At 43.8% G+C, this 14,587-nt stretch overlaps 1 protein-coding gene across 1 annotated transcript in view; it reads left to right on the plus strand.

Annotated features, from left to right (window-relative positions):
• Positions 1-13,665, plus strand: part of LOC115198216 (tetraspanin-5-like) — a 31,092-nt gene extending 17,427 nt beyond the window's left edge. The window contains exons 5-10 of the mRNA XM_029759987.1: positions 6,632-6,757; positions 7,312-7,359; positions 7,618-7,734; positions 9,854-9,915; positions 12,581-12,626; positions 12,805-13,665. Coding sequence (XP_029615847.1) covers positions 6,632-6,757; positions 7,312-7,359; positions 7,618-7,734; positions 9,854-9,915; positions 12,581-12,593 — 366 coding nt within the window. The 3' untranslated portion in view covers positions 12,594-12,626; positions 12,805-13,665. The remainder of the gene's footprint in view (positions 1-6,631; positions 6,758-7,311; positions 7,360-7,617; positions 7,735-9,853; positions 9,916-12,580; positions 12,627-12,804) is intronic.
• Positions 13,666-14,587: the final 922 nt, after the last annotated feature.

Raw genomic sequence — 14,587 nt, forward strand, 5'->3', positions numbered from 1 at the left:
TGCCATCTGTTGCCTGCTCTGCCTAATGACATCATTGTGAAACATTTCCATTAGAATTTAATTTCTTTCTTATGAACATTTTATCAACTAGTCTTTGAGATATTAGGCTACTAGGGTTCTTACTTTGCGTTTTGGTGTACTGAAAAATACTCTGATGTCCGTCTTTTATTTTTCTGCCATTTTTCTACCTGGCTGGCTACACACACACAGTGTGTAGGTTATTTACAGTAGGAGATGGGCTTCTATCATCTTATCTTTTATCATTCTATTTGGGCTTCGATCTAAAAGGTAGCTAGCAAATGTGAAACGGATTAAAATGACAAGAGTTGACAGCTGTATGAGTTCACCATTTACACAACATATGCTGCAACCTTTTGTAATTTTAATAGTTTGTTTCATATTGGCTGGCTTCCAACAATAGCTGAATTTGCAAAGCTAGCGAGCACCAATTCAGTTTCAGTGGTGTTTGCTATAATCTTTGCTACCCGGGTTAAATAAAATAAATAAATAAAAGTTCCCTTGCGACAATTTAGCTTTTGCAACGAGACCATTAAATATATTTAAGACAATGGTAGAAGAGAGTGTAGTTCTGTTCAGTTTGGACTTCAGTTTATCGCTAACCCCATCTCAGGGACTTTGAAGCACTAACTTACATCATCTGCATGCTGATCTCGGAATAAATTGATGATAGCAAAGATTCCATCTTTGACGAGGCCACATAAATGGAATAGGTACTAGCTAGCTTAATAGTTAATATTTGCGCGCTAGCTCTGCATATTCAGCTAGTGTGTGTGCGCGATTGACTGGATTAACCTCACGTCAGTTACGTTCATTGAGTGCCTTTCAGACAGTGGCTACGACCCCTCTGTTACCTTGCCAGTGGATCAAACCATTGTGAGGAAAAGGGTGGGGGGGTCGCAATCTTTTGAAACTTAAAAACGCGCTATTAAGTGTCTATAATCAGCACAATTGCTTTCATTGCGTATTATTAATATTATTTAAATTACATAGTTATGATTCAGTGATATATTGGGGGGGACAAATCATATTTTTCCCAGGATGGGGGGGTCGTGTCCCCCCCGCGATTTCCGCCCCTGGGCTGGTCTCAGACTACCCTGCAGGTGAAGAAGCCAGATGTGGAGGTCCTCGGCTGGCGTGGTTTGATGTGGTCTGCGGTTGTGAGGCCAGTTGGAATGATGTTGGAGGTGGTTTATGGTAGAGAAATTAACATTCAATTCTCTGGCAACAGCTCTGGTGGACATTCCTGCAGTCAGCATGCCAATTGCACGCTCCTTCAAAACTTGAGACATCTGTGGCATTGTGTTGTGTGACAGAACTGCACATTTTAGAGTGGCCTTTTATTGTTCCCCAGCACAAGGTGCACCTGTGTAATGATCATGCTGTTGTCGTTGGAATTCTGCACATGGGACACTCAAAGTCAATCTTAAATTAACCATTGTTTATTATTGTTTATTAAGATTCAAGAGTTTTCTGGGCTCTCCCAAGTGTCATCATTGTTTTTTAACAAGATCTTAATGAAAAAGACAATCAGCTGCCAAACTGATTACAGCTTTGCTCACCTCACCCTCCAAGAGTTCTTCACAGCACTATCATTGGCTCTGTGTGATGAGGAAGAGTCCGAGAGAAGGATCACCATGCTATTGGAAGGATTTACTGACGGAATTGCAATCAACTTGGGAAATGCAAGTTTCTATTTGGCCTGTTTAACAGAAAAATGAGTTGCCTCCCAAAGGAGCATTTCAACATTGACCTGCCAGCTGATTCACAGTTACGATAGTGGATAAAACAATCGACTTACCCAAAGTCTGAAATGATTCACAGTTATTCACATTAAGACAATGTGTCTATTTGGCCTGTTTAACAGAAAAACGAGTTGCTTCCTGAAGGAGCATTTCAACATTGACCTGCCAGCTGATTCACAGGTACGATAGTGGATAAAACAATCAAATCAAATATATTTATATAGCCCTTCTTACATCAGCTGATATCTCAAAGTGCTGTACAGAAACCCAGCCTAAAACCCCAAACAGCAAGCAATGCCGGTGTAGAAGCACGGTGGCTAGGAAAAACTCCCTAGAAAGGCCGGAACCTAGGAAAGATCCTATGGTCCTAGGGCTCAGGTCCTCCGAGAGAGAGAGAGAAAGAAAGAAAGAGAAAGAGAGAATTAGAGAGAGCATATTTAAATTCACACAGGACACCGGAAAAGACAAGAGAAATACTCCAGATGTGACAGACTGACCCTAGCCCCCCGACACATAAACTACTGCAGCATAAATACTGGAGGCTGAGACAGGAGGGGTCAGGAGACACTGTGGCCCCATCCGATGAAACCCCCGGACAGGGCCAAACAGGTAGGATATAACCCCACCCACTTTGCCAAAGCACAGCCTCCACACCACTGGAGGGATATCTCCAACCACCAATATACCATCCCGGGACAAGGCCAAGTATAGCCCACAAAGATCTCCGCCACGGCACAGCCCAAGGGGGTGCGCCAACCCAGACAGGAAGACCACGTCAGTGACTCAACCCACTCAAGTGACGCACCCCTCCCAGGGACAGCATGGAAGAACACCAGTAAACAAGTGACTCAGCCCCCGTAATAGGGGTAGAGGCAGAGAATCCCAGTGGAAAGAGGGGAAACCGGCCAGGCAGAGACAGCAAGGGCGGTTCGTTGCTCCAGCCTTTCCGTTCACCTTCACACCCCTGGGCCAGACTACACTTAATCATAGGACCTACTGAAGAGATGTGTCTTCAGTAAAGACTTAAAGGTTGAGACTGAGTCTGCGTCTCTCACATGGGTAGGCAGACTATTCCATAGAAATGGAGCTCTATAGGAGAAAGCCCTGCCTCCAGCTGTTTGCTTAGAAATTCTAGGAACAATTAGGAGGCCCGCGTCTTGTGACCGTAGCGTACGTGTAGGTATGTATGGCAGGACCAAATCGGAAAGATAGGTAGGAGCAAGCCCATGTAATGCTTTGTAGGTTAGCAGTAAAACCTTGAAATCAGCCCTTGCCTTAACAGGAAGCCAGTGTAGGGAGGCTAGCACTGGAGTAATATGATCAAATTTTTTGGTTCTAGTCAGGATTCTAGCAGCCGTATTTAGCACTAACTGAAGTTTATTTAGTGCTTTATCCGGGTAGCCGGAAAGTAGAGCATTGCAGTAGTCCAACCTAGAAGTAACAAAGGCATGGATACATTTTTCTGCGTCATTTTTGGACAGAAAGTTTCTGATTTTTGCAATGTTACGTAGATGGAAAAAAGCTGTCCTTGAAACAGTCTTGATATGTTCTTCAAAAGAGAGATCAGGGTCCAGAGTAACGCCGAGATCCTTCACAGTTTTATTTGAGACGACTGTACAACCATTCAGATTAATTGTCAGATTCAACAGAAGATCTCTTTGTTTCTTGGGACCTAGAACAAGCATCTTTGTTTTGTCCAAGTTTAAGAGTAGAAAGTTTGCAGCCATCCACTTCCTTATGTCTGAGACACAGGCTTCTAGCGAGGGCAATTTTGGGGCTTCACCATGTTTCATTGAAATGTACAGCTGTGTGTCATCCGCATAGCAGTGAAATTTAACATTATGTTTTCGGGTGACATCTCCAAGAGGTAAAATATATAGTGAAAACAATAGTGGTCCTAAAACGGAACCTTGAGGAACACCGAAATGTACAGTTGATTTGTCAGAGGACAAACCATTCACAGAGACAAACTGATATCTTTCCGACAGATAAGACCTAAACCAGGCCAGAACTTGTCCATGTAGACCAATTTGGGTTTCCAATCTCTCCAAAAGAATGTGGTGATTGATGGTATCAAAAGCAGCACTAAGATCTAAGAGCATGAGGACAGACGCAGAACCTCGGTCTGACGTCATTAAAAGGTAATTTACCACCTTCACAAGTGCAGTCTCAGTGCTATGATGGGGTCTAAAAACCAGACTGAAATCCCCCCCATGAATTTATACATCTCTGCTCAGCTCTTCGGGAGAACGACAGTCTGACTCATTTCAGTGCGAGGATAGTCAATTATCTTTATGATGAGCAGGTGGCCTTGCTCCTCATGGCTCTTAGTGTGCAGCAAAACCTCTTTGTAGAACTTGACGTAGGCACTACTGTGGTGGAGGTGACTGCATCAAGTTTGGCAAGCTTAATCCTGAGTTGTGAAAGGCTAGACAGTGTACATATTCGCTTGATTGGCATCCTTTTCCATGCCTATATTTCCAGCAGTGATGAATGGTCATGGTGTTTTCGTTTTCTTGTTACAAGACGAGGCTCGCCAGAGAAGACCATAACTGTAAGTTGTTCTGCACTTGGCTGACACAGGAGGCGATCACAGTACTTTGTGGATCCCAATGGCGCAAAGACATCAAGTCAACCGTTTCTGGGTGGAGATGTGACAAACCAGAGTATCAGTGCTCTAACCTGAGACGGGTAAAAGAGGGCTGCAACTCTCTCATCACACTTGAGATACATGGGGGAACAATCACAGAGCAGCTAAATGAGTGCAGGTGTTCACTGTGGTGGTGCTCATATTTGATTGACTTTGGCAATGAGGTGGCGGAGTGTGGGTGAGGTGGCGGAGTGTGGATGAGGTGGCGGAGTGTGGATGAGGTGGCGGAGTGTGGATGAGGTGGCGGAGTGTGGGTGAGGTGGCGGAGTGTGGGTGAGGTGGCGGAGTGTGGGTGAGGTGGCGGAGTGTGGATGAGGGTGGCGGAGTGTGGATGAGGTGGCGGAGTGTGGGTGAGGTGGCGGAGTGTGGGTGAGGTGGCGGAGTGTGGGTGAGGTGGCGGAGTGTGGGTGAGGTGGCGGAGTGTGGATGAGGTGGCGGAGTGTGGGTGAGGTGGCGGAGTGTGGGTGAGGTGGCGGAGTGTGGGTGAGGTGGCGGAGTGTGGGTGAGGGTGGCGGAGTGTGGGTGAGGTGGCGGAGTGTGGATGAGGTGGCGGAGTGTGGATGAGGTGGCGGAGTGTGGGTGAGGTGGCGGAGTGTGGATGCCGCTAGGAAGGCTCATAGTTAAGACTGGGATGGAATACATGGAACAGTATCAACCACATAGAAACAGGATGTGACAGAATCATGTGTTTGATACCTTTCCATCATTCCATTCCAGCTATTACAATGCGCTCCTCCTCCAATTTAGTGGCATCAGCCACCACTGGCACTACATTGAAATCTCCCCCCACCTGGGACACTGCAGCCAAAACAAACTGTGGCATCCATAGGCTAAGTTACTGAAATCGAGATTGCCTTTTTTAAACACTTCAATGACTTCCAGTAGATATTTCAGAAGAGGGCAAGTCCTTGAGGGCCCAAGTGTCTACTGGGATTTGCCTCTCTTGAATCTAATCAATGAACTCACTAGATTGCTGTGAAACTGCAGTTACTACCATTGCTGTACTTAGGTTGTGTGTCAAATGAATAACGTTGTACATGTTTCATAATTGATCCCTATATTTGTTCCAGCTTGTTTGAAATGTGTTTGGAAAATGTTTCATTGCTCTGTGTGTAAAGGGTATGAACTTCTCAAGACAAATCGTAGTCTTAAGCACCTATGACCTAAATGAGACCAAAAAAAAACATTTATGTTTAAAACTTTTCTTTATGGATATGGGTTTATACAGACAAAATGTGAAAGAGAGATGGGAAAAAGGGAGATAAACAGTCAATACAATTTACCCCAGCTAATCACCTCGTAAAATTATTATTACGTGCTGAAGCTATTAAGCCTACCCTTCTTGTGAGATTACCATTTTAGAGTTACGCTGAATAACTTCCAGTGCAATACAGTAGTTTTGCAACAGCTTGCTGTGTAATAAAACATGAAATACTGTACTACATGATTCATAACGTCTACATTTAAGTTGTTTTGCTTCACTTAAGAATGTGTCTTAAAATCGTCACTCAGGTTTCTTATATTGTTAACGTAAATGATTTGATATGCTTTAGCTCACATTTTTATTGAATTCACAATGGCTTTCTTGAGTAGAATCTCCTCTCTTTTGCTGGATTGGTCTAAGAGTCAGTTTCTCTATTCAGTAGCAGGCCTTTGTTAGTGTAGCCAACTGGCTGGCAGAGACGCCTGTGGCGACTCTGACCATATGACTCCCAGATCGTATCCCATCTGAGCCTCTATTCACAAAGCAACTCAGAGTTGGAATGCTGATCTAGGATCAGTTCACCCCCTTTGTTATACATTAGGGTCTGAAAGGCACAACTGATCCTAGATCAGCACTCCTCTGAGACACTGTGAATACGGACCTTGTTGTCAAGCCTTCCCCAATCGCTGTTGGTCACACTCCACCCACTCTGATGTTGTGTGAGACGAGAGAGGAATTCACTACAAAGTTATCCCCTCTAAACATTGGACCTCTTTTGTTTTGATCATGTATGAGGGGGGGGGGGGGCGGGTGTGTGTGTGTGTGTGTGTGTGTGTGTGTGTGTGTGTGTGTGTGTGTGTGTGTGTGTGTGTGCGGCGCGCGCACGCATGTGCTGTGGGGTAAAATAATTCTCCTGTCTCAATGGGACTTCCTGGATAATTAAAGGTTAAATAAAAAGGTTAAAAAAACATGGATTCCTTATTGAAGTTCTCTTCTTCTCTGCTTTCTCCTTAGTGGGATTGTTGCGGCGCATTCGGAGCGGACGACTGGAACCTCAACATCTATTTTAACTGCACGGACACCAACCCCAGCCGGGAGAAATGTGGGGTCCCCTTCTCCTGCTGCACCAAGGACCCTGCGGCAAGGAACTCTCACAGGGGCTAGGGAGGGTTGGACAGAGACGTGGGTTATTGGGTTCGGCAAATCATGTCTTACATTTTAAAGTGAAAATTACAAACTTCAGAATCCTTTTTAAACCTCAACTACGCTACAAGTTTGCATTTGCTACTGTGCAGGAAAATTCTCTGCAACAAAAGAGTGGTCAAATTAAGATCCTACATTGAAATGAATGAGTACTATAGTCGCTGAAAATACAGATTTAAATGGTTTTCCGTTATTTGGTTTGTCCCAATGACAGTATCTATGAGAGGGCAAAACTCATTTCTCAGACTGGCACCAAGGTTAAGGGCACCAACACACTGGGATTTTGTGTCCCGAGAATTTTGGATGGAGCTAATACATAATTGGGAGTTGCCGGCTGAATGACAACGAACGATGATTGTCCGACGAAAAACGGTCCATCTTTTGAACAGGAAATGGTCGTGTGTGTCAGTGGTATTATCAGTGGTGGTCAGGGTTATGATGACTGTTGACATCTGCTTTTTTTTGATAACACGTCTATGTTTCTTCATTAGGAGGATGTGATAAACACGCAGTGTGGCTATGACGTACGAGCCAAAGCTGTGAGTGCTATTCCATTTCTCTCTTTCCATCTACCTCCTTCCTTTTTCCTTCTACACTTTTCCTTGATATAGGGGCCTTTTATTATTATGGCATCTAAGAGATAATACTCAGAATATAGAAAGTCCAATTTATATTATAAAGGGTTATATAATGAATGATCACATATGGATGTACAATGAAGGCGTATGTTTGGTTTTCATGCCGTTTGCAGGCTAAGCAGCTCCCTCTAATAAACATGTTACTGTCCCTTGTTGTAGGACATAGAGCAGAAGACCTACATCCATGTGAAAGGCTGTGTGCCACAGTTTGAGAAGTGGTTACAGGACAACTTGACGGTAGTGGCTGGGATCTTCATAGGAGTTGCGTTGTTACAGGTGAGAGAAACGTTTCTCTGACTACTTTTAGCCTAGTGTAGAAACAGGGCCAGCTACTCTCCGACTCAGAACATTAAGGTGTCGAAGGCGACCACAGGGATGTTGGCCCATGTTGACTCCAATGCTTCTCACAGTTGTGTCAAGTTGACTGGATGTCCTTTGGGCGGTGGACCATTCTTGATACACGCGGGAAACTGTTGAGCGTGAAACACCCAGCAGCGTTGCAGTTCTTGGCATAAACCGGTGCGCCTGGCACCTACTACCGTAACCTGTTCAAAGGCACTGAAATCTTTTGTCTTCTCCATTCACCCTCTGAATGGCACACAGACAATCCATGTCTCAATTGTCTCAAGGCTTAAAAATCCTTCTTTAACCTGTCTCCTCCTCTTCATCTACACTGATTGAAGTGGATTAAACAAGCAGAAATTCAGAGCAGAGAGGCTTGCATGTGACTCAGTCACTGGTTACTATGGCTGACCCTGTAAAACAACACATTTCACTGTACCTATCCGGCATATGTGACAATATAAACACGTATACACTGAACAAAAAATATAAACGCAACATATAGGACCAACACTATGTTTCATGAGCTGAAATAAAAGACCCCAGACATTTTCCATAAGCACAAAAAGCATATTTCTCTCAAATTCTGTGCCCAAATTTGTTTACATCCCTGCTAGTGAGCATTTATCCTTAGCCAAGATGATCCATCCACCTGACCGATGTGGCATATGAGGAAGCTGATTAAACAGCATGATCATTACACAGCTGCACATTGTCCTGGGGACAATAAAAGGCTGCTTTAAAACTTGCAGTTTTGTTACGCAACGCAATGCCACAGATGTTTTGAGGGAGTGTGCAATTGGCATGCTGACTGCTGATTGTCCACCAGAGCTGTTGCCAGAGAATGTAATGTTAATTTCTCTACCATAAGCCGACCCAAACGTAATTTTAGAGAATTTGGTAGTACTAACCGACCTCACAACCGCAGACCACGTGTAACCACGCCAGCCCAGGACCTCCACATCCGGCTTCTTCACCTGTGGGATCATCTAATGCCAGCCACCTGGACAGCTGATGAAAATGTGGGTTTGCACAACTGAACAACTGTCAGAAACTGTCTCAGGGAAGCTCATATGCGTGCTTGTTTGTCCTCGCCAGGGTCTTGATCTAAGAATTGAATGTTAATTTCTCTACCAATGTTGTTTTTGAGAACTTGGCACTAAGTCCAACCAGCCTCACAACCTCAGACCACGTGTATGGCGTTGTGTGGATGAACAGTTTGCTGATGTCAACGTTGTGAACAGAGTGCCCCGTGGTGGTGGGGTTATGGTATCGGCAGGCATAAGCTACGGACAACAAATACAATTGCATTTTATCAATGGCAATTTGAATGCACAGAGATACCGTGACAAGATCCTGAGCCCTATTGTTGTGCCATTCATCGGTCGCCATCACCTCATTTTTCAGTATGATAATGCACGGCCCCATGTCGCAAGGATATGTACACAACTCTTGGAAGCTGAAAATGTCCCAGTTCTTCCATGGCCTGCATACTCACCAGACATGTCACCCATTGAGCATGTTTGGGATGCTCTGGGTCAACATGTATGACAGCATGTTCCAGTTCCTGCCAATATCCAGCAACTTCGCAGAGCCATTGAAGAGGAGCGGGACAACATTTCACAGGCCACAATCAACAGCCTGATCAACTCTATGGGAAGGAGATGTGTCGTGCTGCATGAGGCAAATGGTGGTCACACCAGATACTGACTGGTTTTCTGATCCACACCCCTACCTTTTTTCTGTGTCTGTGACCAACAGATGCATGTCTGTACTCCCACTCGTAAAATCCATAGATTAGGGCCTAATACATTTATTTAAATTGACTGATTTCCTTATATGAACTGTAACACAGTCAAATCTTTGAAATAAATTGTAGCATGTTGTATTTATGTTCAGTGTGTATGTGTATGTATGTATGTATGTATGTATGTATGTATATATATATATATATATATATATATATATATATATATATTTTTTTTTTTTTTTATGTTAATGAAAACATGATTTAATTACAAAAGACAATCCTAATTATCTTTTTCTTTTACAGATATTTGGAATATGCTTGGCACAAAACTTAGTTAGTGACATCGAAGCTGTGAGAGCAAGCTGGTGAGAAAATATAAAATACTTCAATTTAACGTCTCAAGTTAATTCTATCACATCTTGTGTATTTCCTCATTCTCTACCACTTTTTATTAACTGGATTCATTATTGATTTTGACACTCCGTAGGATGGGCATTAACAGCATGGAAAATCAATCACTGAATCCAGGGTTCTAAATGGTGTTTTGTTTGAAAGGTTGTGATCATGTGGACCAAAAGGGAATTTGGAATGACATTTTCAAAACCAGACAGTATTTTAGAAAAACTGCTTCATTATATTTGGCATAAAGTAAGAAGATATTGCGTCGTATGTATCAAGCTGCTGTAAAAGAAACAATGGTGGAATTTAACTCCTCTTAAAATGAAGAAATGTTCAACAGTATTGATGTTTGTAACCACTAAATCTGCATTTTACAAGGTTCTTACTAGTTTTTGGATACATATCAACCTAGATCCAGAGTATGCTGCCCAGAGTAAAACTTGTATTTGTACATTCTTTGACTTTGCTCTGGTTCCTATTAGTTTGACTGAGTCATTTGGCAAAGGTTCTGCGCTCTGCAACTTCCAGCTGGCCGCTCAGCTAGGAGACCCCCCCGTCCCCCGTCCACATACCTATCCCATCCCTGTGCCACAATGCTACTCTGCCACACCATGCCATCTCACCTCACGCTTCATTTTTCATCCCTCATACTTTGTCAGGGTGCCCCCGCCCTCTTTCTCCACGCACCGACCCCTGCCTCACTCTGGAAAGAAAGGGTCTGCATACTACGCATGAGGAACGTACTCGCGAGCGTGTGTATGACCTGTAGCCGGTGGGTGTTGTTGTCCTCCGTATGACCTGTAGCTGGTGGGTGTTGTTGTCCTCCGTATGACCTGTAGCCGGTGGGTGTTGTTGTCCTCCGTATGACCTGTAGCCGGTGGGTGTTGTTGTCCTCCGTATGACCTGTAGCCGGTGGGTGTTGTTGTCCTCCGTATGACCTGTAGCTGGTGGGTATTGTTGTCCTCCGTATGACCTGTAGCTGGTGGGTGTTGTTGTCCTCCGTATGACCTGTAGCCGGTGGGTGTTGTTGTCCTCCGTATGAACTGTAGCCGGTGGGTGTTGTTGTCCTCCGTATGAACTGTAGCCGGTGGGTGTTGTTGTCCTCCGTATGAACTGTAGCCGGTGGGTGTTGTTGTCCTCCGTATGAACTGTAGCCGGTGGGTGTTGTTGTCCTCCGTATGACCTGTAGCTGGTGGGTGTTGTTGTCCTCCGTATGAACTGTAGCCGGTGGGTGTTGTTGTCCTCCGTATGACCTGTAGCTGGTGGGTGTTGTGGTTGTCCTCCGTGAATCAGTAGTAGTCACTGTAGTGAATGATTTATTACAGCCCAGACCCTGCAAGACCCATGTTTCATTCAGAACACTATGTTAACATTAATACAAAGTACAGATCAGTATCAGGGATTACAACTCTGGCAGGGACATTAAGATTATAGATCGATTGTGTTTTATTTGGTTCCCCAAGTTTTCTGAGCAAAAAAATAATTTTCATTGTTGGTCATAAACGACTGTAAAATCAGGAAATCAGCTCCAAAGGATTTTAGTTTAGGAAATTTGTTCAAGTATTCCCAAGCATAATAGAGGGACATATGTTATATTATCCAAATAATAATAATAATAGATGGGATTTATATAACACTTGTCTTCCAACTGAAGTACTCAAAGTGCTTTACATAGTAGGGGAAAACCCACCTCTGTAATGCACAGCGACACACATCAGGTGGCAGGGTGAGGAGTGATATGCCAATCAGGGATGAGGGGGATGATTAGGTGACCATGTTGGAAATGTAGCCATGACACCGGGGTCAACACCCCTACTCTTTAATAACCGTCATAGGATTTTCAATGACCACAGAGTCAGGATACCGTTTTAACGTCCCATCCAAAAAACGGCACCTTACGCAGGACAATGTGATCAAGGTTTGAAATGATTGTTTTAGTCAAATATTATATCCATTTAGGCTTCTTGCTGTCAATTGGCAGTCTAAAATTTTTTTTGGTGCTCTGGCCCAACGACCATCCGCTCAAGAAAAAAATGGTCCTGCGGCTGAATTGAATTGATGGTCCCTGACGTATAACATTCGTATGGGTATGTAAATCAAAATGTCAGGCTAAGATGGAGGCTTAACTAGCTCACTGTTGGCAGCAGTCTGCCAATAGATTTACGGACTGGACATGACCCATTTCCTTCAGCCATCAGTTCAACCCAGATCCTGTGGTCATGAAGAATGGAAACCGTTTCAGAATAATCCCTAACTTCCCTCAGATCCCTCCACCAATCCTTTGGCCTCTCTCCCACTCGTCACTGTCCCAAACTCTGCCACTCTGATGCCCTGTACCAAGCCATCACTCTGTGCCTCCCTGCCCTATTCCCACCCAACTTCTCCACCAGGGGTGTATTGAGGATGCATTACATGTTCACCGAAAACTCAGGAATGTAAATAGAATTGAATTTAACATGTGGTTCCAGAGTATTGTGAACACTACTGAATATGCAGCAGAGTGGGACTGAAAAACACCTGATAACATTTGACAACTTCAGGTATTCTGAATGCTCCCCCTCCCTGGCTTTGCTCTTATGTAATGAAAGGAACATGTTTTAAAACTTCCTTTTACTTCCTCTTGCTGCGTAGTTTATTTACCTGATGTCGCGGCCCGTCTTGACCCAGGAACACACAGGTAAGGATCACTACCACGTCACCTAGCCGAGCGTAAATGGTACAATACATCATAGTTAAGTTTTGTCTCAAATACAACCGTGTTGATGACTTTTCTCAATGTTGGCCCTAGTAATACTGGGACTATGATTAGTTTGTTTTAACAGCTGTGTCTGACCTCGATTTCCATTTGTCCCAAGGTCTCTTCAGCACGGCTATGCCAGTCTCAGCATCAGAAGATGCTAGAAGCCTGCTAGAACTGGGAATGATACCACCTGCACCATATTCTGTCATGATGACCCTTTTTAAAGATGTGTTTGAGGTTGCAAAATTCCAGTAACTTTCCAGAAATTCCCAGGTTTTCCAGAAATCCCGGTTGGAAGATTCCTCCAATCAGGATTTCTGAAAAACCTGGGAATCTGGGGAAAGTTACCTGTGCTTTGCATCCCTTTTGTTCCATGCGGTTCCATCCATGTGGTAAACACTTTGTGTAGAAATGTACAGAAAATAATGAAGACAAAAAAATTAACTTGGAGGGGGGGGGGGTGTTTGTAAATGCACTGCATGCCCATCACAATGGCATGGATTCTTCTTTAAATTCATGATGTACAGAAGTTGTTATTGACACAGGTATTTTTAACAGTAAAATGGTAGCTGTATTTGTGGCGACACTGGGCATTAGGGAAGAGAGTAATGGTGCTAGAATGCAAATGTACAGTAGTAGTCTCAGCCCTCAAGTCGTTTGCTTTGAACTGCAGTAGCCTTGTCGGCTCAAGCGTTTTTGTGGCACAGATGGGCATTCCTTATATTTCATGGCATCTCTACCTGGGTGAAATACATACAGGTACGTTACATACTTGAGGTGGGCCTGATTTAGCAAGAGTTTGCACTTTTGGGGGGACTAATGGATTGGTTCTATTGTAACAGACAAGCTAAATCAAGCACACTTCCAAGTATCAATGTGTTTGACCCAGGTCTGATCTCTGCAACACTGTACATTAAAATTGTCAATACATTCAATGAACTGAAAAACAGGGATAAAACTTCATGTCCATTTCTTGCTATGGTGGTCTTCTGTTTTCAATACCTCTAAGTGATGTCAATCTTTAGGAATCCCTGTCACTTCATATTCAATCTTGTTCTGAGGGCTGAATGTGATTTGTTCGCTTACAATGACCAGTGAGTGAATTAAAACCAACTCACTTCCTGACATTTGTTGGTGGTGGAGGGCGTAACACATGGGTTGCTGTGCTGAGGGTTCCTGGCTCAAATCCCTGTGTGCTTTCAGTTTTCTAGCTCAATGATCACTGAGTAGAGTGTACAGCAGTGAGTCAAGTTAAATAAATGCTTGTAGGGAGGTGGCAGGAGAGTTAAATGCAGGTTGCCAGACAAGGTCCCTGTTTAGGATCCCCATGTCTTGTTTTCCAACCTTGAACTTACTTTCTAAAGTTACCCAATCACTTTTCACATTTCTTGTCTAACCATAGGTCGTAACACGAGGGTGTCCATGCATTAGGTCCTTGGTTCGATTCCTGGAGTGGCTTTTAAAATAACTTAACCAATTACACTCCGTTCTGCCCTCAGAACAAGAAAAGAAGGGTTTGATTCAATCTGTATCGCGGAAGTTCAGTGCTATAGCGCGATTGACACTTAATGTCCCATGTTCACGGAGATTGCACTCATGGTTAACTTTGCATATAGGCTCAACAGCTTCTACCCCCAAGCCATTAGATTGCTGAACAATTCATAAAAATAGCCACTGGAAAATTTACACTGATACCCACTCCCCTCTTGTACACTGCTGCTACTTGCCGTTTGTTTGTTACCTATACATAGTCACTTTGCCCCCACCTACATGTACAGATTACCTCAACTAGTCTGTACCCCTGCACACTGACTCGGTACCGGTGCCCCCTGTATATAGCCTGGTTATTCTTAGTGTTACTTTTTATTTTTACCTACTTGGTAAATATTTTCTTCTTG

The sequence above is a fragment of the Salmo trutta genome, chromosome 8 (assembly GCF_901001165.1).
Source record: "Salmo trutta chromosome 8, fSalTru1.1, whole genome shotgun sequence".
NCBI classification, from domain to species: Eukaryota; Metazoa; Chordata; class Actinopteri; order Salmoniformes; family Salmonidae; genus Salmo; species Salmo trutta.